The 22,659-nt window shown below is 53.8% G+C and overlaps 7 protein-coding genes across 7 annotated transcripts; 4 read left to right on the plus strand and 3 right to left on the minus strand.

Annotated features, from left to right (window-relative positions):
- Positions 1-227: 227 nt before the first annotated feature.
- J7T54_003702 (beta-glucosidase b) lies at positions 228-2,784 on the minus strand (the record flags this gene model as incomplete). Its single annotated transcript, XM_051508167.1, has 2 exons — positions 228-2,675; positions 2,731-2,784. The coding sequence occupies 2 exons, from the start codon at positions 2,782-2,784 to the stop codon at positions 228-230; spliced, it is 2,502 nt and encodes an 833-aa protein (XP_051360636.1).
- A 1,127-nt stretch (positions 2,785-3,911) lies between these two features.
- Positions 3,912-6,704, plus strand: J7T54_003703 (uncharacterized protein; the record flags this gene model as incomplete). The annotated part of the gene is made up of 5 exons (XM_051508168.1): positions 3,912-4,107; positions 4,165-5,267; positions 5,738-5,860; positions 5,916-6,165; positions 6,226-6,704. The coding sequence occupies 5 exons, from the start codon at positions 3,912-3,914 to the stop codon at positions 6,702-6,704; spliced, it is 2,151 nt and encodes a 716-aa protein (XP_051360637.1).
- Positions 6,705-10,001: 3,297 nt separating this feature from the next.
- Positions 10,002-11,645, plus strand: J7T54_003704 (uncharacterized protein; the record flags this gene model as incomplete). The annotated part of the gene is made up of 4 exons (XM_051508170.1): positions 10,002-10,032; positions 10,089-10,547; positions 10,609-10,689; positions 10,924-11,645. 4 exons carry the CDS (start codon positions 10,002-10,004, stop codon positions 11,643-11,645), a joined length of 1,293 nt encoding a protein of 430 aa, XP_051360638.1.
- Positions 11,646-11,939: 294 nt separating this feature from the next.
- J7T54_003705 (FAD-containing monooxygenase-like protein) lies at positions 11,940-13,424 on the plus strand (the record flags this gene model as incomplete). The annotated part of the gene is made up of 1 exon (XM_051508171.1): positions 11,940-13,424. One exon carries the CDS (start codon positions 11,940-11,942, stop codon positions 13,422-13,424), a length of 1,485 nt encoding a protein of 494 aa, XP_051360639.1.
- A 1,235-nt stretch (positions 13,425-14,659) lies between these two features.
- J7T54_003706 (uncharacterized protein) lies at positions 14,660-16,114 on the minus strand (the record flags this gene model as incomplete). The annotated part of the gene is made up of 2 exons (XM_051508172.1): positions 14,660-15,933; positions 16,006-16,114. 2 exons carry the CDS (start codon positions 16,112-16,114, stop codon positions 14,660-14,662), a joined length of 1,383 nt encoding a protein of 460 aa, XP_051360640.1.
- A 195-nt stretch (positions 16,115-16,309) lies between these two features.
- J7T54_003707 (Like-Sm ribonucleoprotein (LSM) domain) lies at positions 16,310-16,797 on the plus strand (the record flags this gene model as incomplete). The annotated part of the gene is made up of 4 exons (XM_051508173.1): positions 16,310-16,339; positions 16,460-16,531; positions 16,588-16,662; positions 16,714-16,797. The coding sequence occupies 4 exons, from the start codon at positions 16,310-16,312 to the stop codon at positions 16,795-16,797; spliced, it is 261 nt and encodes an 86-aa protein (XP_051360641.1).
- A 3,279-nt stretch (positions 16,798-20,076) lies between these two features.
- On the minus strand, positions 20,077-21,701 carry J7T54_003708 (uncharacterized protein; the record flags this gene model as incomplete). Its single annotated transcript, XM_051508174.1, has 4 exons — positions 20,077-20,263; positions 20,316-20,494; positions 20,685-20,892; positions 21,172-21,701. The coding sequence occupies 4 exons, from the start codon at positions 21,699-21,701 to the stop codon at positions 20,077-20,079; spliced, it is 1,104 nt and encodes a 367-aa protein (XP_051360642.1).
- Positions 21,702-22,659: the final 958 nt, after the last annotated feature.

Here is a 22,659-nt window from a genome sequence, read left to right on the forward strand (position 1 = left end):
GTTTTGGTGGGGCACTTTCTAGGTGCTTCCATAGACCAGAAGGTAGGCAAGCGCGACCAAGCACCTCCCCCACCCGGCGCGGGCCCGCCCAAGCCACGGTCGGGGCGAGTGACACTGTTGCTGTGGCGTCACATTCTCTTCTACTCGATACCACGATCAACAGGCTCCAAATTTTCATGCAGTGCTCAAGTGGCAGGTATCAGATTCGCTTTGTCTATGTCTGGCAATCAAGGATCGTATGACCTGGCCTCAACGACCATCTTACTCTCCAAAGCCACATCGGCAGCTGATCGGCCGACCATGAACTTATACTCGCCCTGCTTGACTTCCCATCTGGAGGACTTCTCATCCCACGACGCAATATCCCGACCAGTGACCTTCAGTGTCACCGTCGCAGCCTCGCCAGCCTGAAGGGAGATCTTGCTGAATGCAGCCAACGCCTTGATGGGGTCTTCTGACGAGGGTGACGCGCTGCCCACGTAGATCTGCACAGCGGTCGCGCCCGCAACGCCACCGGTGTTGGTCACCTTGATAGCCACGTCAAAGTCATCGCCCGCCGGGCGGACGGACAAGTCGGAAAAGCCAAAGCTGGTGTACGACAGGCCAAAGCCAAAGGGAAAGTTCACTTTGTCAGGGGACAGACGGTCAAAGTGACGGTAGCCGACAAAGACGCCTTCCTTGTAGGAGACCTTGAGCTGGCCATTGTCGTATTCACCCGGGAAGTTGCCATAGGCGGGGCAGTCCTCGAGCTTCTTGGGGAACGAGCAGGTCAGGTGGCCCTCGGGGTTTTGCCGTCCAGTGAGGATGTCCGCGATGGAATTGCCAACCTCCTGACCGGGGAACCAGGTGTGCACCAGAGCCTGGATCTCGTTGAGCCACGGCATAGCCACGGCGACACCCGTCGAGTTGACAACAATGGTATTGGGGTTGGCAGCGGCGACCCCGCTGATCAGGCGATCTTGGCTACCGTCTTTGGGTAGGTTGAAGGACTGCTGATCCTGGCCCTCGGTCTCCCAGAATGTCTCGTGGCCAGTAAAGACGACAGCCACGTCGGCGGCTTTGGCGACCTCGACGGCCTCGGCCAGGAGGTCCTTGTCGTGCTCGGCAGCAGACATGTAGCCGGTGCGCAGACCGATGCGTCCATCGAAGATGCCAAGATCATCCCCTTCCTGGGGTGCCGGTGGACTCGTGAAGATGTTGATTTTGTATTGTTGACCGGCCACAAGAGGCACCTTGATCTCAGGGGCAGGCGCACCGCCAAAGAGGAAGCCCATGGCGTCGCGGCAGTTTTCCTTCTGCTCGTGTATGAGCTTGTCATCGATGAGGAGCTTGCTGGGGCCAAGGCCGGAGACGGTAAAGTAGTAGCTGTCTGTCGTAGGCGCGGTGTAGGTGCCCTCGAGAGTGGCAGACTTGCCAAGAGTACGGAAGGACAATACGCTAATCTCGCTGTTCGGGTATCCGTGTTCAACCTCAACGGGCTCCGGTTGACCAGGCTCGTAGATCTTGTGTGTGAAGCCCTTGCCGCCGCTGAGATCCACAACACCGTCGTCAATGCAGGGCAATGAGCGGAAAGTGTGGGCACCCTTGGCGTACGAGAACTCAACATCCTTGCCGAGAGCCTCGTGAAGAGCGTCCCAAGGAGTGATGCGGTAGTGTGCGTTGACAGAGGCGCTACCACCACCGTGAGCCATGCCCGTCTTGGCATACCCGAGCAAGGCGATCTTCTTGCCAGCCACCTTGTCCTTGGACAGAGGCAGGATCTCCTTTTCGTTCTTCAGTAGTACGATGCCCTTGGAGCCGGCCTCGCGAATCAGGGACTGGTGTTCCGGCTTGTTGATAGCCTTCTCATCGGGGATACTGCCATCCTCGAAACAACCAAGGCGTTTCAGGAAGCCCAGCACACGCAGAACTCGCTGATCAATGGTCCCCTCGCTGACCTCACCGTTCTTGACAGCTTCAACGACAGCCTCGGGCTTCCTCCAGCGAGTCGGTCCAGGCATCTCGAGATCTAGGCCAGCGTTCAGCGACGCCGCAGTCGAGTTTGTGCCGCCCCAGTCACTCATTACGAGGCCGTCCCAGCCCCAGTCGCCCCGAAGCACCTTCTTGAGGAGAAACTCGTTGGAGTCTGCGTGGTGACCGTTGACCTGGTTATAGGCAGTCATGACGGCTATGGGGTTCGCTTCTTTCACGGCCATCTCAAAGGGCTTGAGGTAGATCTCGCGCAGGGCACGCTCACTGACCGTCTCGTCAACAGAGAGACGGTCGGTCTCCTGCTCATTGACAGCAAAGTGCTTGATGGTCGCGGCGACGCCCTTGTCCTGGCACCCGGACACGACTCGGGAGGCCATTTTGCCAGTAAGGTAGGGGTCCTCAGAGAAACTTTCAAAGTTGCGACCGCCTAGGGGGTGGCGGTGGATACACATTGTCGGGGCCAGGATGCAACGGGCCCCCTTGCTTTGAGTCTCCTCAGCAAGGGCAGCACCGATGCGCTGGGCCAAGTTCACATCAAAGGTCGACGCGACACAGCAGGCAGCGGGAAAGCAGGCAGCGGTGACATCGCCAGCAAAGGAGGCACCACGGGCGCCATTGGGACCGTCAGAGGTCTTGACTTTGGGCACGCCTTTCTCAGGGATGGGAACAGTCTCCCACATGTCGGCGCCGGCCAGGAGAGAGGCCTGATGAGGCGGGTCAGTCATGGTGTCGTGAGAGGGGCTCGTTGTGGAAGCTTACCTTCTCCTCCAGGGTCAGCCTCGCGAGGACTGCGTTGAGATCAACGGAAGACATGGCGAGATATGGTATATTACATGTAGTTGTGTATAGAGAGGTCAAAAACGAACCGTCTCACAGGAGGGGACGACGCGCCTTTAATAAAGCATTCGCATCGTCAGTCAACATGGTCGCCATAGGCTGCCCCTCCGTGGCTACCTAACTTGGTGACAGAACGTGGGCTGGGTGTCCATGAACAGAGGGTCCTATCCGAGTCCTGTGGGTTACAAAGACATTAGCGTAGAGGACATCCGGAAATCAAGCGATGAACAACCGTCTTGGAGTTGTCGCGTCGATTCCCATTCGTCGACTCCCGATGAAATAGCGCCCGCTCCTCCAGTGTTTCCCCGAGCTCCCCACACGAGTGCTCGGGGGACGATGCACCGCATCTCGGACATACTGGAAATGGAAAGCCATTATTCATGGCTGTGCGTCAGCAGTGAATCCTTTTTGCTTTGATGCATGTCCTGGACGGTCAGTAATGACGTCTGTGATCTGTGCTGTTGGAGTCGAAGAGTGTTGGAACCGAAATATATTTATGGGTAAAGCGATGGAACATTATGCATCTATCCGGTATATCTACTAGCCCCACGTACCCGAAGGCACCTAGTAGCAGTCAATATGAAATCTGCTCAAAATCCGCGCGTACCTACCAGGTACGTGCTACGTACATATAGTTGCGAGGATAGGTAGGACAATCACAGATTCATTATCCAATGCAATGGAAACGAGACTCTGTATTTGTCCAACAGCGGCTTCTGGAAATTCGAGGGATTCAATTAAGTTCATCTACATACTTTTGGCTAATAACAAGACATACTCAATACTTCTGTCGCTATGCATTTTGGCACCCGAGGCTGGACCCTGCGCTACCGGGTATGCCGCTAGTTGCCTCCGTCCAAGGGGAAACGGCGGCATGGCGTCCGCATTCAACCTTTGAGATCCATCCTGTCAGTCAGTCCCCTTGTTTCTCTTTTCAAACATTCCACTTTGGCTGTATCACCCCCTGCTCAAGCTAGACAAAGAGTAGCAAGAGGTCGGCCAACCATGACTGCAGAAAATTGACGACATTCTTTTACTTCTTGTCTCCTCCGTCCCAAAGGTCATCACGACCAGATCCGGCCAGTGCCGCAGTCCCCGAACCGATGGCCGCCATGGCCGACAATGCTTGGTCCAACATACCGACCGAACTGCTCCGCGCGGAACTCCAACGGCGGCATGGAGCTGGAGGCCAAGCGGACGAGACTGAACGACCGGAATGCGGCTCGCGAGATCGGGGACACTATGATGTCCCCGCGCATGTGGCCGCCTTGTTCCTCATTCTTGCATTGAGCACTCTTTGTATGTCCAACATACGGCGCGCTGGGGCGGAGCAGCAATTCTAACTATATTTCTTAGGCTGCGCGCTGCCTTTACTATCACGACGATCGACGAGTGGCCGGAAACGATCGAGCATCATATTCTACTGTCAGCACCTGGGCTCAGGGGTCCTTCTGGCGACGGCCTTTGTCCATCTCCTGCCCATGGCGTTCGAATCCCTGACCGACCCGTGTCTCCCCTACTTCTTCAGCGAGGGGTACACGCCTTTGCCTGGTTTCGTCGCGATGGTATCCGCCATTGTCGTGACCGGCGTCGAATCGTTTCTTACCGCCCGCGGTGCTGGGCATTCGCACACGCATAGCCACGACTTGTGGGACGGTAGCGACAACGAAAGTACGACGCACATACCGATGCAGGAGCCCGTCAGCGGACTCGCCGCAGCGCGCCGAGCCGGCCACCGACCGAACGACCTCTCGCTAGGCGACGAAGAATCGACACAAGGCTTGGTGGCGGGCGTGTCGCCCCTACCCACCTCGACTCCCATCGGCCAGCGAGATGGGACAAAGCCCGAAGAGCAGGACGTCTTCAACGACGACGAGTCGGACCTCAACTTTGAAGCGGACGAGTTGCACCGGCCATTGCCCTCTGATCGAAACGAGGAGACCGCGAACCTGACCCGACGGAACCACCAAGTGGACAAGTTGACCACGCCTCAACAGAGCCAGGAAGAGCAAAACCGACAGGTGCTGCAGTGCGTGATGCTGGAGGCGGGCATTCTCTTCCACAGCATCTTCATTGGCATGGCCATATCCGTGGCGACGGGGCCGGCGTTTGTGGTCTTTTTGATCGCCATCAGCTTCCATCAGTCCTTTGAGGGCCTGGCGCTCGGCAGTCGCATTGCGGCCATTCAATTTCCAAAGGGTTCACTCCGTCCGTGGCTCATGGTGCTTGCGTATGGCACGACGACACCCATAGGCCAAGCCATAGGCTTGGGGCTCAATGGCGTGTACGATCCGGCCAGCGCGCCTGGTCTGCTCTTGGTTGGCTTCATGAATGCCATTTCAGCTGGTCTGTTACTATACGCTGGCCTGGTCCAGCTGTTGGCGGAGGACTTTCTCTCAGAGAAGAGCTTCAAGACGCTCAAGGGGACGAAGCGCGCCAGGGCTTTTGGCGCCGTCACAGTCGGTGCACTATCAATGGCTCTTGTGGGCGCGTGGGCTTGAATGGGTACAAATGGGGTTATTTCTATTTGGAGTATCACACAAGGCACGGACGGCGTTGTCGGGTGGCATACTTATTGATGGGTTTCGCGCTGCTATTGTAGTGGGCATGGACCATAAAACAATCGCCATCGAATTCATAGAATTGCCATTTACAACAGGCCTAAAATTGACACTTCTGAGTCTTTGACCGGCTTTATGAAAACTGTTTAGCCTGAAAGCAAGTCGGATCAGGGGCCGACAGACCCTTGACAACTCCGTACTCCAGCAGCCAATGATCCGTGTCCTTTTGTCACCTCCTACTTGAACATCACATCACACTTTACCTACCTCACCTGTCATACCAACTTTGAATCATCTTGGACATAGAAGTCCATCCAGCATTTGCAAAGATGGCAGGCCCGGGACTTATACTCTTTTTCGTCCTCCAGTCCATCGCCTACTTTGGATTCGTCTCCCGGTCGCCGCTGGCCTATGAGACGACAACCCCGACACAGCAATGGGCGGACTCGCCCATGCGACTTGTACACACGCCTCAGTATGAGACAAAAAAGGTACAAATCTCACAAGATCCAGTCTGTGGGACGCCCAGCTGACTTGTCCCGGCAGACAGACCTTTTCACCACTGGTGCGACGCACATGGGCCTGCTGCACAACGCCATCATCCGTGGGTACAACAGCATCTATCTGCAAGCACCCCATGTCCAAGAGTCCGACAAGGCCGACTTTGTCAACTACGCTCTGACGTGGTACCGCTTCGTCATGTCGCATCACGATGATGAGGAGCTCAATCTCTTCAGCAGGGTGGAGGAGATTCTGAACGACAAGCAGGTGTTTGCCGAGACGCACGACGAGCATGGTAAGCGACTTGGACGGCCTTTCCAAGATGAGCGAGAGAGCGTCAGCTGACAGACTGCAGAAACATTCCTCGGGGGCCTCGCCGAGTTCAACTTGTATCTTTCCACCTTGGAGTCTTCAGATGATCTGTCGGCGACCAAGCTGCTGGCCATCATGGACTCCTTCCAGGAACCCTTTGAGCACCATTTCCACCACGAGATTACCACCATTGCCGCCCTCGCAGGCCATCCCAATGCACCGACCCCTGACTCACCTGATGCAGCAGTCGCCTCCGCTCTGTTCAAGGCGTGGGGCAAGAAGACGGTGTCCAAAGCCGGCATGTCCGACGTCCTGCCCTTCTTCCTGATGAACCTGGACGCCACCTTTGAGGACGGCATGTGGGCCAACTGGCCGCCCATGCCTGCGCCGATCCGATGGGCCGTGACCAATGTCGTGGGCGCGCTGCATGGTCCTTGGTGGAGGTTTGCGAGCTGCGACTCGGCCGGGCAGCCTAGGGAGCTGCATGCTCTGCAGACGAAGAGCGAGAAGACTGAGCTTTGATGGCTGAGGCGAGCGGCATTTTGTCGACATGGGACGTGGTCTATCTCGGGTCTAAATTTTGTGGTCTAATTTGAAGAGACTGGTTACCATGGTTGCTTGTTGGTATTCAGTGCGTGCAGTGCTTGTCCATTTTGGCTCCCGTCGTCCTTTTGTATTGCGTGTGAAGTAGAAGCACTGGAGAGATGAATGATATCCAGCACACTCATGATGAGAAACTCGAACAACGTCGCTGCGTTGGCCCAGCTACGCCATGGAAGGTATCCGGTTCCGCCTATGGGCCATGTCTCATCGGCAATTCAGGCTCAGGTTTCCGGATGTGTGAGTCGCCGCAAAAGGCAAAGCTTGACGACCCTTTGCGGCGTAGCCGGGGCCCGGGAGTCGGTCTTGTCTCGTGAACCTTAATTCGGGATCTACGTTCAGTGCTAGCTAACCTGTTTGTTTATCCGCCACTCACCATCCGATCCAGCTTACCGTATTGCTGGGCACATTTCCAGTCCCGTACCCCTTACAACGTCTAATCAAAGGTTCAAAAATGGGTTGCTGTCTGTCGAAAGATACTCGTCAAGAGATGATGCCTCGTGAGACAGGCCCGGCTTTGCATCACCGGGCAGATCATCACCAGCCGTATGAGCCCCATTTGACAACTTCACAAGAAGTTTCCACTCAACACCAATGGATAGCTCACACGACAGTTAGACCATTGGAGTTCTACGATCCTACTGCGACGAGCTCAAATCCACAGCCCTATGAGATCGGCGTTGCCGTACCAATGCATCGTCCGTCGGATGCTACATCCGACATCTCCATATCACCTAACACGAGCCCACGTGCACGGAGAGTGGCGTCGGCATCCATACTTCCACATGTATGTAATGTCCCACAAATCTCTTCAGGCCAGGTGACCCATAGCACCTTGAGCTGACACATCACTAGGCCAGAGAGGAGTTCCCGGATACGATGGGGCCTGCTGGGCAGATGCCAGAGGCGCAGAGGAGAGGGAGTGCCAGATCCAGCTCGAGTGGAGATTTAAGACACGCAGCGGATGACCATGCGATAGTGGCGAGCGCGGCTTGAATTTGTCTTTGAGAAATCTCTCGTGCGAGCGTGGCGTCAAGGGAGGGATATGAACATGAGCGCAGTGCTTGATTTTCATGTGTCTGTCCTAATCATGGATGCAGGGTGCGTTGTTCCAATCATGGCCTATAACGATAGTCCTTACAAATAACTTCCATAGCCTCTAATGAAAGTAATCAGTCTTGTCAATTCTGGTGCATAGGCTTCTGACTATAATAGCGAGAGCTTAATTTGGGCTGCAGGTTGTTGCTCAGGATCAGGAGATACTCTCCTTTGAAGTATACTCGACAACACGCAAATGAATTAATCTTAAAGTAATCCGCAATCATCGGCCAAAATATTTCCTTAACTGCTAGCCAAATCCTCGCTCCCCCCATCAGCCCCTACCTCAGTGAACCATGCCGCCTGAAAGCGCAAAGGCGGCCTGTCGAGAACGTGGGTTGCACGCACGTTTGGGTAGAAGCCCGCCGTTGGCATAGTTGCCACGCCCCGGGGAACACCATGTAAACCAACAAGTCCAGTCATGGATGGATGGTAATGTGCTCTCAGGGGGCGTGGTCTACCCCAACACCAGGATGCTACTCAAACGTGCGTGCATCCCATCCCGTCAACGTGTCTCCTCAGCGTGCCAAGGTCGCATTAGCCATGGTACTTTTTCCTGTGCTTCAGCATATTGTCATCCCTTGTGAATGACTTGCTACACTTGCCACATTCTGTTTCTCTATCTTTCAATCCCAGCTCCTCCGCGTATTTTGGGTGAGAGACCCGATAGTGACGCTCCAGGTCTTTCTTGTCTGTGACCTTGTAGCCACAGCTTGACCTAGCTTGGCAAACGTAGCGCTTGTCATGGCTACGCTTGTGCTTCCTAAAGTATCGAGTGTGAGTTGCATCGCCTTACTTCATATTTCTAGTAGGTATACGTACTGTAGGGCCCGTTCATTTTTGCATAGTTTGGGGCACTGTTCACAAGCATAACCTACAGTGGTGCCGTCAGTACCAGATAGAATCTCGAGAACAAAAAAGAAAGAAAAAAACTCACGGTAATCCCCTGGCGGCATAAAATCACCGCAATCACCCCCATCACGTTCCTGTATATTACGCCCTCCCTCTTCGTCTCCATTCTCAGCGCCATAACATTGCTCATAGTTCCAGCCTTGGGAAGGCTCTGGGACGGCATTGTTGAAGTTGTCGTGCTAATGCTCGGAACTTGGGCTTTGAACGGCAGAGACCCCGTTGGTAAAAGAAGGTCCTGAAATCTGGGAAGGGTCGACATAATCTTCTGGGTTATCGGGGCCATAGTGGTCTGCACGCATGCCGTGGGCGCGCATGATGGATTGGTCGTCGTTCTTCTTCTACAAGTTAGCAGCAGCATATTGGAGTTGAACTCGCGCGACCTACTATGTTTTCAGTATACTGAAGGCAATCTCAACATGTATGTGAGTATTTCGGGGTTTTCACCCTTCTCAAACAATATCAGTCCCAGTCCAATCTTTGTAGCTGATCTTGCGATGAAAGTGCAGGACCGGCCTCCTGGTGCGATTGTCATCCAACGAATCACGACGTGCATGCGATCAACGCATCTGCGTGTCTTGCTGCGGTTGCATATCGCGCGTGCTCGCAAATAGCTGGAAGGCGCTTAAGATTGCATTGTCACTATGCCTTGGGAACCGCCTAGAGAACTTGGAAGAAGACAATGGACTGTTTGCGAAATGCGCCCAAGCCAATCATGGGATGTCAATGTCATGTGAATCGTGTTGGCTTGCTGCGGACTCGGGTCGCCTGTAGTTCGCATGCGTGTTGATGCTCGACTTCGAGTGATCATTTTATGTTGTTGGTAGCACAGTACACACCTATACGCACAGAAGCAGAGGGTTCGGCATGGATGTGATTCGCTTGGGCTTGCTTGCAGCGCAAAGCGGTTGCAGGTACCTCATGAGCTTTCATTGCATAAGTCTCGGCTGCGTACTTCTTACTGCTAAGCCATGACATTGCAAGGAAAGGCAAAGATGAGACTGACCCTGAGGGCAATATCGCGGTGTTGGTCTCCAATTTATGTAGGCGATGACCGCAGTCGATGACTGGCACCCTGGCTATAAAAAGGGGCGCTTGTCGTCGACATGAACTCCCGCTTGTGAGTCTTTATCCATCCTTGGACGAGAAATAGTACCTTACAATTCAGCAGAAACCAATTTTTCAGGTACATCCCGCCCCTAAGCGTCCACCATGCCCGGAGCAAATGCCAGTGTGGAACAGTGTGGGTTCATCAACTTGCCCATAATTCCAGTGGCATAGTCTTGCTGACTCCAGCAGCTGTCAAAAGCTTCCAACGGCTGAGGGAGCCCATCGTATTCTGTAAAGCGATTTCAAGCTTCTGCGACAAGACCTCCGTGCGCAGAGACTTGCGTGCCCCGGCCCGTCCCAGTGAGCGAGAGATCTTTCAGAAGTTTGTCTACAAGATTGCGCTAGTGTGCGACAGCAACTTGTCGCCAGGTACTATCACGGCCGTTTCCGTTATGGAGGACGATGATGCTTATTGGTTCCTCTTCGCCTGTAACCAGGTCACCCATGAGGGAGGCAGCATGGTTGCTGAGCATATCATTTCACTCTTGCGAGACGGAGCCATTCGGGATGTCTCACCGGTAGCAATGAGACAAAAGATCCTGGAGCGGATTCTCCTCTTCAACAGGTCGAAGGTCCAGAGCTATATCAAGTGGATGATTTCCTGGGCCAGCGAGTTGTGGGATGATGCAGACCAGGGTTTGGTTAAAGGTTCGTTTGGGCGGCATGATGTTGATGGCGAGCCATGTGGATGGCTGACCCGATCTTCCAGATACGCAACTGCGCGAGAGAATCTGCAAGGTGGTCAGCTGCGTTTACATTACTGATTTCGACCAGTCTACTGACGAGAAGTGTGAGACTCCCACCGCCTTGCATTAGTAGACCAATCGCTGACCCGGAGTAGATCTTGAATCATGCTTCGCATCTCTCAAAGCCATGCGACTACTCCTCAAAGGGTTTGAGTCTTTCCCTAGTGGACCTTTCGGTAAGAAGTCAAGTTGGGGAGAGTTGAAACACTGTTTTTCTCGCCTACACGCATACCAAGACGCAGCAAGGTGTATTGCAGACGCAGCCACTCGTTGGCCAGACCTCTTCAAGTACTTCAAGGTCCATCATGTGCCCTCCAGCTCCCCCAAGTCGCTGCCCACGGGAAAACGCAGGTATACTTCCCACGAAATCGTTGGACGACTGTCAAATGAGCCGAGCGAGATAGGAGTCCTCCGAGAAAAAGCCGCCGCGTTTCTTCATTGCGGCTTGGACGAGGCTATTGAGCAAGAAGCCAAAAAAGCCAAGAGCCTGAATGTCCACTGCGAAATTCTCCTTGAAGACTGGATCCTGCACTCGCCGGAGGCTAAACGGCTCAGGTTCTTCCGAGGGGACCAAGGCTGGAAGTACATCGGCGCCAGCAAGCCTACGTGTTGCCTTTGCAAGTACTACTTCGCGGCGAAACAAAACGATATTGCCCTGCGACCGAGCCATGGGAATCTCTACACGAACTGGCGTTTTCCAGATAGCCACGGGTCAAAGAATACACCGCAAGGAAGGGAATGGCAGAGCACACTCAACAGCGTCATGCAGATGATTCGGGGCGACGCCATTCGGATGCTCATTGAAAGAACTGCCCACTGGAAGAAACACGACTCAAATACGTATGCCACGCCTTCTGTAAGGTCGATTCCTTCGGATGCGGCTCTCACTGTTCTAGGTTATGGTCGAAAGCAAAGAGTGATTGTGTCGCTGCCAGCTCGTGCGAAGGTGACGGTAGTCAAGGAAGAAGACATGGAGGATGGTGGCGTGAAGCTGAAGTGAATCATGATTTATAAAGGAGAAGGAGGAGGCATAGGGTAAGGTAAGTCAAACGTGTCAGGAGGGGATGTCGCACAGTGTACTGTGCGGCCAAGGTCGATCAACTAGCGGCAAGAACAATCGCCCCAACAGGTTTGATTCATCTGAATCTAAGGAAGTAACCACCAGCCTTGAGTGTGAAAGTCCAAAAATTTCCTCATATCGAACACCGCCATCAATACAGTCGCTTGCTTACTAGTGTCTCTTTTGAGGTGTTCGGGAGCATCGTCCGCTCGCTCGCTCACACGCACCTTCATCATGGGGTCCGTACCTCCTGTTGAAGAGCATGACATCCTTGTGCTCGGCGCGGGATTGAGTGGCATCAACACGGCCCACGTCCTTCGTGACCGGATGCCCCATCGCCAGATCACCATTCTCGAAAAGAGGGACCAAATAGGGGGCACATGGAACTTTTTCAAGTACCCGGGCTTTCGCACCGACTCCTACCTCAACGCCTTTGGACTGGGGTGGTACCCATGGACCAAGCCGTACAAGATGGCATCAGGTCCCGAGATTCTCGAATATCTCAAGGAGGCCGTCGATAAGGATGGTCTTGAACCCTTGATCCGATTCAAACACAAGATAACCGGTCTCGAGTTCAAGACGGAGGAGCAGAAGTGGACGCTCTACGTGGATGCTGACGGCAAGCCCAAGACCATGAGGGCCAACTTTGTTGTTGGCTGCATGGGCTACTATGCAGACAACAAGGCCCTCGAAGCTGACATCCCCGGGCTGGACAGGTTTGACGGTCGCGTGGTCCACAGTCAGTGGTGGCCTGAGGATCTTGACTACAAGAACAAGCGCATGGTCCTGATCGGCTCTGGTGCCACGGCTATTACCGTGATACCTGAGCTCGTCAAGGATGCTGCGCACGTGGTTCAACTTCAGCGAAGCCCATCATACGTTTTGTCGCGCTCGACGCAGCCCATACACGACTGGTGGCTGCACCTTCTCCTGCCATTCACGTGGGCTTGCTTGGTGAGTCGATGGGTTGAGAGCGTGGTCGAGCTTCTATCGACGGAGTTTCTTCTCATGTGCCCTGGAATCGGTCGCAAGGTACTCATGGACGACATGAAGAAGCAGTTGCCGGCTGACGTGGACCCACACGTGCACTTCAACCCTTCTTACGGGCCTTTCCAGCAGAGATTAGGTCTTTGCCCGCAAGGCGACTATTTCAAGGCGCTGCACAAGGAAAATTGCGAGATTGTCACCGATCACATCGACACGGTCATGGAAGATGGGATCCTCCTCAAATCGGGTCGCAACCTTGAGGCCGACATCATCGTCCAAGCCACTGGTCTCTACTTTCAGCTCTTCGATGGAATCAAACCTCGCGTCGATGGCGTCGAGATTGACCCCGGACAGCACTACTCGTGGCGCGGCATGGCCCTGGACTGTATGCCCAACGCAGCCTTCATCTTCGGATACGTCACCTCCTCATGGACGCCCGGCGCCAACGCTATGGCTCACATGGTGGTGAGGCTGCTGCAGACAATGGAGAAGAAGGGTGCCGCGACGGTTGTGCCATTCATAAAGCGTACAAAGGAGGTCGAGGCACAGACGCAATTGGCCGTCTCTGCGAATCCGGGCTACATTCTCAAGGCGGCAGACAGGATGCCGAAGACGACAGGACATGGTCCTTGGTACGGTAGAAAGAACCTTTTCGTAGACACGATGGCGCTGTGGTTTGGCAGCATGGAAGACGGTCTTGTCTACGGTGGCTTCAAGGATAAGAGCGTATGAAGCAGCATTGAATTTGGAATCGCATGCACTTCAGCCCGCTCCGAGGAGGATGCCATCTTGGAGTCGAAGCAACAGAAACGACAACAGAAACGAATTTACATGCCGCGACCGGGCTCAGACTTGGGGAGATGAAGCGCAACCATATGGCACAGTCCCCGTGGCCCGGGAAAAACAGAGTCTAAGAGGGACACCTTGGCATGCACCCGACGAATTGGCGCAGAGAGTGCTACATGTAAAACAGTGGGATGGTTTGATCCGTTGGCTAAGGGCCATGGGGATCAGCGGATGTTTCAATGCATGAAGAGGTGTTGCGTGGTCTGCTTCGCCCAAGACCAAACAGATACAAGAATATCCATATATCTAAGTACGTGTTTCCTTCCACGCAGTTTAATTGACGTAAGTCCACGCAGCCATAAGTCAATGCTTGTACCATAGACGGACGCAGAGAAACAATCAGGATAACTTGGGGCTCAACACGTGGGCACCCAGGTGCCCAAATAAGACTTCTTATATAAGTGGGGACCCATAGGTCTATATATCAGCCAATCAAATACCTCACGCCGCCGTAGCCTCATAGCCATGGGGCTATTACACGCAAACGCAGCCAGCCTCATCACCTCACACAGAGGCACATATATAGGCAGCCTCATCGCCGCACGCAAAGGCAGTCTTGTAGGCGCACAAGAAGCCGTGTGAGTAGCACACACGGAGCTCATTGGCACGCGAAGCTGTTTTATTGGTCTGCTTATATGAGAAATCTGATCTAGGCACCGGGGTGCCCGACCTATTGGGCCCCGGATAACTTGGCTTGCTTATGTATAGGCTTGCCCCTGAAGACACCTAGAAACCCTGCTTGTATGACATAACCACAACTGACAGCTCTCTGATCATGCGAGCTGTACAGTGGCATTGTTGACCACTCCATCAGGCTTGACTTGGTCTGACACCCACATCGTCAACCCATGGCGTTCAGGCTCCCGCAATCCGAAGTTGCGGGTGATGGAGAGATGTGATGGAGAGACTTTTGATTCATCCGCCCGGTTCACGACGGACGTTTCGCGCCTATCGATATTCATGTCCGCCCTCATGAACACGCACGCTATCCACAAGGTTTTAAAAAAGGAGGACAAACCGCATCGGCGTTTGCAATACAACCAAGGCGAACGAGGTGGGTATCTAAGGCAGTCCTCGTCTGGCTGTTCAAAATGTTTCGTCGAGAACCACAGCGCGGTCTCTCACACTTCCACATCTCCGCCATTCCTGTGCGGCGTTGTTCCCATACTTTCCAGACCTCGCTCGCTCAGCATTTCAGCGCCCACACCAGGCTGCGGCGCCGTCTTCTCTTGTACATTTCCATTTCCCATGGCGTTCTGGTACTGCTTGCCGGTTTCGTCGAGCAATGCCTGGACCTCTGCTTCTCTCTTTGTGATTTGCGCACTCTCGTCGCGCAGCTTCTGCACATGTGCCTCCTTGCTCATGAGATCGGCCTCCATGGCCCTGAGCGACAGTTGGAGCTTGCCTATGCATTCCGTCAAGCTAGGTATCGGCGTAATCTTGGAGGGCACTTTGAGCAGTTCTTCCGCGGGATCCTTTCGTGCCTTCTTGAGTCCGTCCATGCCCGCACGCGTCTGCGCTGCTTCGTATGCTATCCGTCGTTCCGCATCGCTGTCCTCGGACGAATCCGAGGAATGACCCTCGGCTGCCGAAATCAACTCGGCTATCTGTTGACGATCCTGCTTCTTGCGCTCCTTCTCGGCTCGTTTACCCAACGAGAGGCCACCATCCTCCACATAGTCGTCGAAACCCTCGCCCAGTTCCTCATCTTCAGCCTTGAGCCTGGTCTCGGGTTTCTTTCTCAATCCATACCGATCATCGTCCTCGTCCTCGTCTACTGCTAGGAAGTCCTGCTCCAGGGCAAGCCGTGCCCTCCGTTCCTTTTTCTCTTTCACCTCGGCTTCGGTGAGGATCTGCGTTTCGGCGTTGGTCTTCGGGGAGCTAGACGATTCCACAATCATAGCACCCTCAAGCTCCGATGGATCGAGGTCCATCTCGTTATCTGTCGTGTTGACGGAGACATCGCGCGGCGTGTTGGGCGTGGAGGACTGCAGCTCGCTCAGGTATTCTTTGCTGTACCTCGGTCGATCATCGTCGTCTTGCTGGGAGCGAAACGGCAAGCCGCCTGAAACGATTCCTTTCCTCGCTGCACTGTTTTCTGCAGCTTTCTTCCCGATTGGGTTCTTCTTCAGTGGCTTGACAACCGCGGGCTCCTCGTCTGCCCTTTCATCCCCTGCATCGTCTGCAAACGAGAGTTTCGACTTTGTCGCTGGCCTCTTGCGCATCGATGAGCCGTTGCGGGTGACGTAGGGGCGCACAACTGCTGGTCCGTCTTCTTGGTCGTCTTCTTTTGTAGCATCGTTGGATATGTCATCTGCAGCTGAGATCGTCTTTCTTAACCCGGACTGGCGGAAGGGTTTCCTCCCCTTGGATAAAAATGTGGGCTTTTGTGCATCTGTTCGCGACGCAGTCAGCCTTAGCCGTTCAATCAGCAAAAAAGTCGCAAGGCCTGGGGCGTGGTACTTACCGTCTTTCAACGCGTTGCCTTCCTCGGAAGACGACACTGTGGACGTGGTGTCATCATCTTCCGATGTCTTTATGACTCGAGGCTTTCTTTTGGCACTGAAAGAACTCATGTTGTGTGATTGTTTGAATGAAGCTTCAACCTGAACTTGTTCGTGACGACAAGGCACTTGAAGTCGCGAACGGGATGCGCTATCTTATCGGCACGTGACTCCATTTTTTCGAGCTTCGGACATGCATCAGGTCACCGCGTCGCAACCGTGCCTGTCGACGTCGTACCCCCAGCAATCCGACAGAATCAGCCCAAGATGCCTCCCGCACAGCCTGAGCTCAAGAAGGTAAGTTCTACACCCTGACCCGAACCTCGTTCAAGTCGTATCACTTTGCGCGATGTTCCGCGGACTTGCACGCAGATATCACCATCGTCCGGTACAGGCACATGCTAACATTTGCGACAGTACCTCGACAAGCGCCTCTTTGTGCAACTGAACGGCAGCCGCAAAGTCATCGGCATTCTTCGCGGCTACGATGTACGGATTGGGTCCCTGTTCGATTGATACTTCGCCTTGTCTGACAGATTCCTTAGGTCTTCTTGAATGTGGTTCTCGATGAGGCGGTAGAGGAGAAGGACGGCGGCGAAAAGGTTCGCCTTGGTATGGTGGTATGTGATCCTGCACATCAATTCTTATGAACAAGATTCTGACGTTTCTAGGTCATTCGCGGTAACTCGGTCGTCATGCTTGAAGCATTAGAGAGGATCGGCGGCGACGACAGACAGCACCAACATCACCGATAGGGCGGCGCTTACGAGGGGACCTTGACAGCATAAAATCGTATTTGGCGTTAATGCGGATAAAGGGGCCATTTGATCTTTGGAACGGCTTCATGACACAAGCTGGGCTACACCACGAGAATGATATACCCATCTCAGCAGAGCGAACCCGAGCGAATTAGCTGGGCGGTTGCTTCCAGGCCTTTTCGTCGTAAAAGTCCATGAGGTCTCCATCGTACGTTTTGGCCCATCCTTTGATTCCGCCTGTGAGTATGAGGGCTTGGATGTCCTGTTCGCCGACCTCATTGAGGTAGTCCTGCATCCAGCTGGCTGACCTTGGGCCACGGCCACTTGAGCTGCCTTGCTTCTGTGTGAGGGATAGTCGGCACACGGAGGGAACGGGGAGATCCTACCGCAGTAGAATATGATCTTCTTGATCCCTGCTTGTTTGCACAGCTGATATGTTATTGGCCGTGTTTGGTAGAAGGACTGTGCAGGCAAGTTGATGGACGTGGCGATCGTTCCACCTTCGTAATCGGTGCGGCGTACATCAACCAGAAGGAAATCCCTGGCTGCTCCTTTTCCAGGATCTTTGTCTGCCAATATCATGTCTTTCACCGTGGACGCTTCGATGCGTTTGCATGCTGCTTTGGGCTCGGGGAAGCTTGCCCACCACGGCTCCTCCTTTTGAGTCGCTTCGGCCATCGTTCACTTGATAATGACAAGATTCGCAAACTCTGAATATGCCAAAGGGTTTGGGTTTGGGTCAGATGCGTCGAGTTGCGCCGTTGTATAAGGCAAGGTAGAGGTGGTGCAGCAACAAGGAAGCCCCGCGCCTCCTGACTTTGGACTAAGGCACGGGATAACCGTACGGTACCTCATGAGGTGTTTACCTGTACCATTCTGATTTCACCTCAGACCCCAATTTCCGTCCGCCTATTTTGAACAAAGGACAGAGCGAAACTTGTGAAAGCTGCCAAAGTCTTGGCAGAAGTGCACCATTCACGCAAAGCTACGTGCCCTTCCCTGTCTCCTGCAATGCTGGTCGGCTGCCCTACACTGTGCCCGACACGATGAGGTGACTGGCCAACATGTGCTGAGAGCCAGATCACAGTCAATAAGTACAGGAGACGCAGCATATTATCTTCAGGTGGAGTGTATGGAATACAAGAATATGTCCGCCGACGCTCACGCTCAGCTAGGCAATCTGACCGAGGCGGAAGAGATATGTATTAGCAAGTGTCGGTCAGCCATGGAGTGATGATAGGAAGAAACTCTGACGAGGCTCCAAGACCATGATCAATTCGAAGTCGTGCGTCGCCCTTTGCCCAATGGAGAGAACCATTGTAAGGAGCCTGGGCGTTCACGCGCCTCTTTGACGAAAAAGCACGGACAGATGAGGCTCTGAGGCACCGAGCAGGAAGTGACGCCAAGTAGAATCCTCAATGGTCTCGGATCTGTGGGCTCACTGACGACTGGAGTCTCTGACCGCGGGGTGGTTTGGAGCCACGCCGTCTTCAGGCGACATCGGGGTAACGCGAGTCGGCAAAGACAGATGCGTAGGGAGCGATGGTACATAGGCAGCTTGAGTGTGTGCTGCTGCCTCAGTAGGTAATCCTGATATCGTGGGGGTGGCTTGCGATCCATCGATACCGAATCGTTGCGGACGGTGTGGATACCGAGGGGCTATGACGGAATTTCGCTGAAGCCCTTGCGTCGAGCCTGAGACTTCAAAGTCAGCTGCCGGCTGGTTCAATGATAGGAATGGAGAGGTAGAGGCGCACTTAGAAATGCGTCTATGAGACCCATAAGCAGTGAAAGCATCATTATCATCGGAAATATCTGCCCAAACCCCCATTCGGACTCGCTGTTTCCACTATTGGTTGGCTGTGTAAGCGCCGGCATATTCACAATGAGGCCATCGTTGCTTTTCTTGGCGATGTAGATGCCGTACATATCCCAGGAGAGAAAAATGATCTTGTATGGTAGGTCCATCATCGGGCTAGGAACGAACAAGAGCGCCATGCCCAGGGTTGGGACATAGACTGCGGAATGAAACAGCCAGGCAAGGAAGATAACAGAACAGACGATAGCTCTGGATTCGCGACGTTGGAAGAGACGCATGCTAACTTGTGGAAGCGACAAGCCTAGACGAATAAGCCACACATCGATGGTGAGGAGACACCGCTCTAGGTATTCGTGAGTGCGGAATGGAGATAGAAGAACCCAAACAAAGGTCTCGGCCACCCAGTAGACGTTGAGCCGGATCCAAAAGGTGAACGTCGAGCTGCCCTCAAAGTCTAAGTAAGTGCTGAAGCACTGGGGCGTGTGGCTCTCGTCTTGGTCCCATGTGGCCTCCCATTTTTGGAAACGATTGTGAATCAGGTAGGTCCAGACGAGCCAAAGAACCCAGGTAACACCGCCCAATGCCGCTCGTAGTTTTAATCTAGGATTCTCGGTTTTTCTCATTTTGTCATAGACTAGGGTTCCGGCGCTGAACCCCATAAGTGCCATGTCAGCTAGGATCCATGAGATCCAAATGTGGTAGTTAGGATAGGCGTCTCCCGCCGACGTCATATTGACCATGGACGATATGACAACGGCCAGGGCAGAGATGAGATTCGTGTCGGTTGTAGAAACCAGAAAGTTGTCCAGAGATGTGAGGCCTCCTGCTGTAGCCGGTGTTTCTTGAGGCATCTGCGGCTGGCGGGTTGCTTGTTGATATGCCTTACGAGTATGTGCCACCCAGAGATATAGCGTTGCGGCCACACTCGTCGCCGCGTTGACCGCAAATGTCGCTATTGTCTGTATTGACGCCGAGTTAGCGGGTGTCGGTCATCGCCCCCTCGCCAGATCATGGATGATAGGCTTACTCCCCAGCCAGCGATGTCAGAGTCGGCTTGTAATTGTCCATGGCACCATCCATCATTCGAGAAAACTACGTCTCCGGATGCCATATCGGTGGTGTTGTAGTCGGCGGTGCTTTTGATGCGCGCAACGAAGAAGAGGGTCGGCTCATTTGCTCTTAGCTGAGCTCGGAGTCGAGTCTACTGTCTATGGCGCTTGTCGTTGTTTGGCGTGCTTAGTCATGTCTCTTGAATCATGTAGCCATGCGGAAGCCATGCTTGGCTTGGAAGCTAAGGCTGGTCGCTGGCCGGGGATGGAAACATCTGGGTCATTGTTGAGCAAGCCTGCGAAGCGGCTTGTAAGCGTTTACATGAGTAAGCTGCGCAGGCTTGGAATTCTGGTAATATGCAAATATCATAGAGGCATTATCATGTCCCCCAGCGTCCTGAGTGTTCTTTACTTGAACAGTTGTTTAGCTGCTATCAGAGAGGCAATCTGGTAGCCGGTCTTGATACTAGTGCCAGCCTGTGCCCAAGGTTCCAAAAGCTCCAACGTGATCACATGAATGCTCTCAATATCTGCAATCATGCCTTTTAGAGGGGGCGATTGCGCTGCAATGGCCATGATGGAACTGGACAAGCAGCTGCAGGGGTAAGCCATAGTTCCATGAGACAACGATATCAAGGAAAACTCACCACTGAGTTGCGCTGTAGGTATAGGGCGATCTTTCCCTGATGAGATGCTGCGCCATGATGATAAACATGCGACAGCCATGAAGACAAATTTCGCACATGTCCAGTACAGTCTTGGGGATCTCTTCTCCCTCCCACATCTTCGAGGTGACGTAGATCACGAATGCGCGGAAGATGTTGCGCTTTGCTGACCAGTACCTCAGTCTCTCTCAACAGACACGTCTGTTTGCTCCCAACTGGATTGCCGTTGAGATCCGGCTTGATGACGTCGGGTATGCTATCGTACCATGCCTCCAGCTGTCTACTCAACTCTTTACACACGCGCAGATGGGATGCATCGGGATTCAGTACGGGTATCCGGGATGAGCTCACATTGTTCAACGAATGACCCGAGTAGATGATCAGGCTTTCAGTGAAGAACAGAGCGTGATGTATTCGGTTCAACAAAGCCCTTGCCGATATGTCCGCAAGAGCGTAGAGGTTCTCGGGCGAAGGTAACTCGCCATAGTTGGGGAATGGCATTCGGTCGACGAGGAGCTCTATGCCATTCCGCGGCTGGTGGAACTCGGCAAGTATGTCACTGTCTCTCTGTCAGCACCGGAAGCAAAAATGCCTACAGATTGCTTGCATCTCGTACGTACCTCTCTATAATGAAGCAGACCCAGCTCAGGCGGGTGAGCGTTTGAATTTCTGGCTAGCTAGACAACAAGTTCTTACACCTGCTTCCCAAGTCAGTGCATGGACAGTCAGGGTACAGCGAGGGATGCGTAGAGACCTGGAGAACAGCTGTTGAATGCTGGTGGAAGCCATGTGGATTAATCGCCAGGCCATCAACGGCTCAACAGCATAGGTGAAGTACAGGGAGCATAGTGATAAGGCCTGAGAGACAATCACGTCACCGCTGAAATTAAACGTCCACGACGCGAAAAGAATCTTCAGCGCCTGCTGTATGAACGCCTCGCCTGTCCTCAGCTCGGGTTTTAGATCCACAGCATCGGACACTGTTGCACCCAGGGCTAGTATCGTCAAGACAAGCGCCGAGGAGTTGTCGATGCCAATGCCTTTGTGCATGGTGTCCTCGTAAATCTCTCTGACTTCATCCCGATCCAGAAAAGGATGGAAGGGGTGCACTCGTTTGAGATAGCTCTCTAGAAACTGGGTGCCGTCTACCCAGCGTACTTTCACAGTGTCTGCCAAGTTGTCGAGGTCCGACACCATCATGGTGCGGACAGCCCATGCCCGAGGCCGGTTCATTTCGACCTTGAAGAAGAATTCCTCCGGGTACTCTCCCAGCAGTGCTCGACATTGAGGCATCATGAGCAGGTTGCTGGTGCTCGTTTGGTGCCCTAGAGGAATCGTGATGGGCGGTCCGTCGTTGTCTTCTTGCATTGGCGCGCTTAGCTTCACTCCGTGCGGTGGACGAACCCATGTCGATGAGAGAGGGGAGTCGCTTTGCTGCTGAGATAAATTCAGATCCCGCCCGTTTTGCCGATCCACCGAGCAAGATGGCGCGCTTTTATTCCGCCCGTACTCTGTTGGAGAGATCTCGTTCAGCGCGGGAGGTGCAGGCGTCTAGAACTAGGGATATCTTTGAGCCTGAAAAGAGGCGAGCAGATCATTGTGATCTTTCAGAAGCTGCTGAGCGATGGATGTAAGTCTTTCCGAAATGTCCAGCTCGGTGCTAGCGCGTCGTGAAGCCTGTGGTGTTGGTGTCAGACTCCGCACTCGCTGTGCGGACTCGAATTTATGTTGAGCTGAATGAAGTTGGTCGTTCCACTTGGTCGGATGGATCTTTCCGCAGTACGGGTTGCTTGTAAACACACTCGAGCCGCTTCGTTCGACATGTCCGACACTGCGGCCTTCCTCCATCACACCGCCGTTTTCTGAGATCAGTTGGTCAGCGAGAATTCCCACGCAAAGGCGCCATGCATGTCGCTACCTCACAGGCCGTATGTCAGGACTCAGGTCACTCACTCACCGGCTCCTACAGTGGAGGCGGGCCACGGCTGCTTTTGTGTCCCTGAGGCTCATCAATGGACTTCTGGGGCCGAACTTTGTTTCAGCTGGCTAGATCCGCTAGGTGTTGGTGAGATGAGCAGCTGAAGCGGACAAACCCGTTGAGTCCGTGACTGCGATGACGGAGGCTGACTTTTGGTGCGGTCCGCCCGCCTGTCCCGCATCAAGGGGGGTGGCGAGAATCGTGCGGAGAGCTGCGCGAGAGAAGAATTGCAGCATCTTTTCTCCATGTATTTTACACGGGTAGTCAATACTTGTTTGTCGATAATACACGGTGGATTTCTCTAGTATTGATTTTTCAGTCTACCTATGCCGACGAGCATCAGTCGCC

The sequence above is a fragment of the Emericellopsis cladophorae genome (assembly GCF_022114955.1).
Source record: "Emericellopsis cladophorae strain MUM 19.33 chromosome Unknown NODE_41_length_209042_cov_117_554763, whole genome shotgun sequence".
In the NCBI taxonomy this organism is placed as follows: Eukaryota; Fungi; Ascomycota; class Sordariomycetes; order Hypocreales; family Bionectriaceae; genus Emericellopsis; species Emericellopsis cladophorae.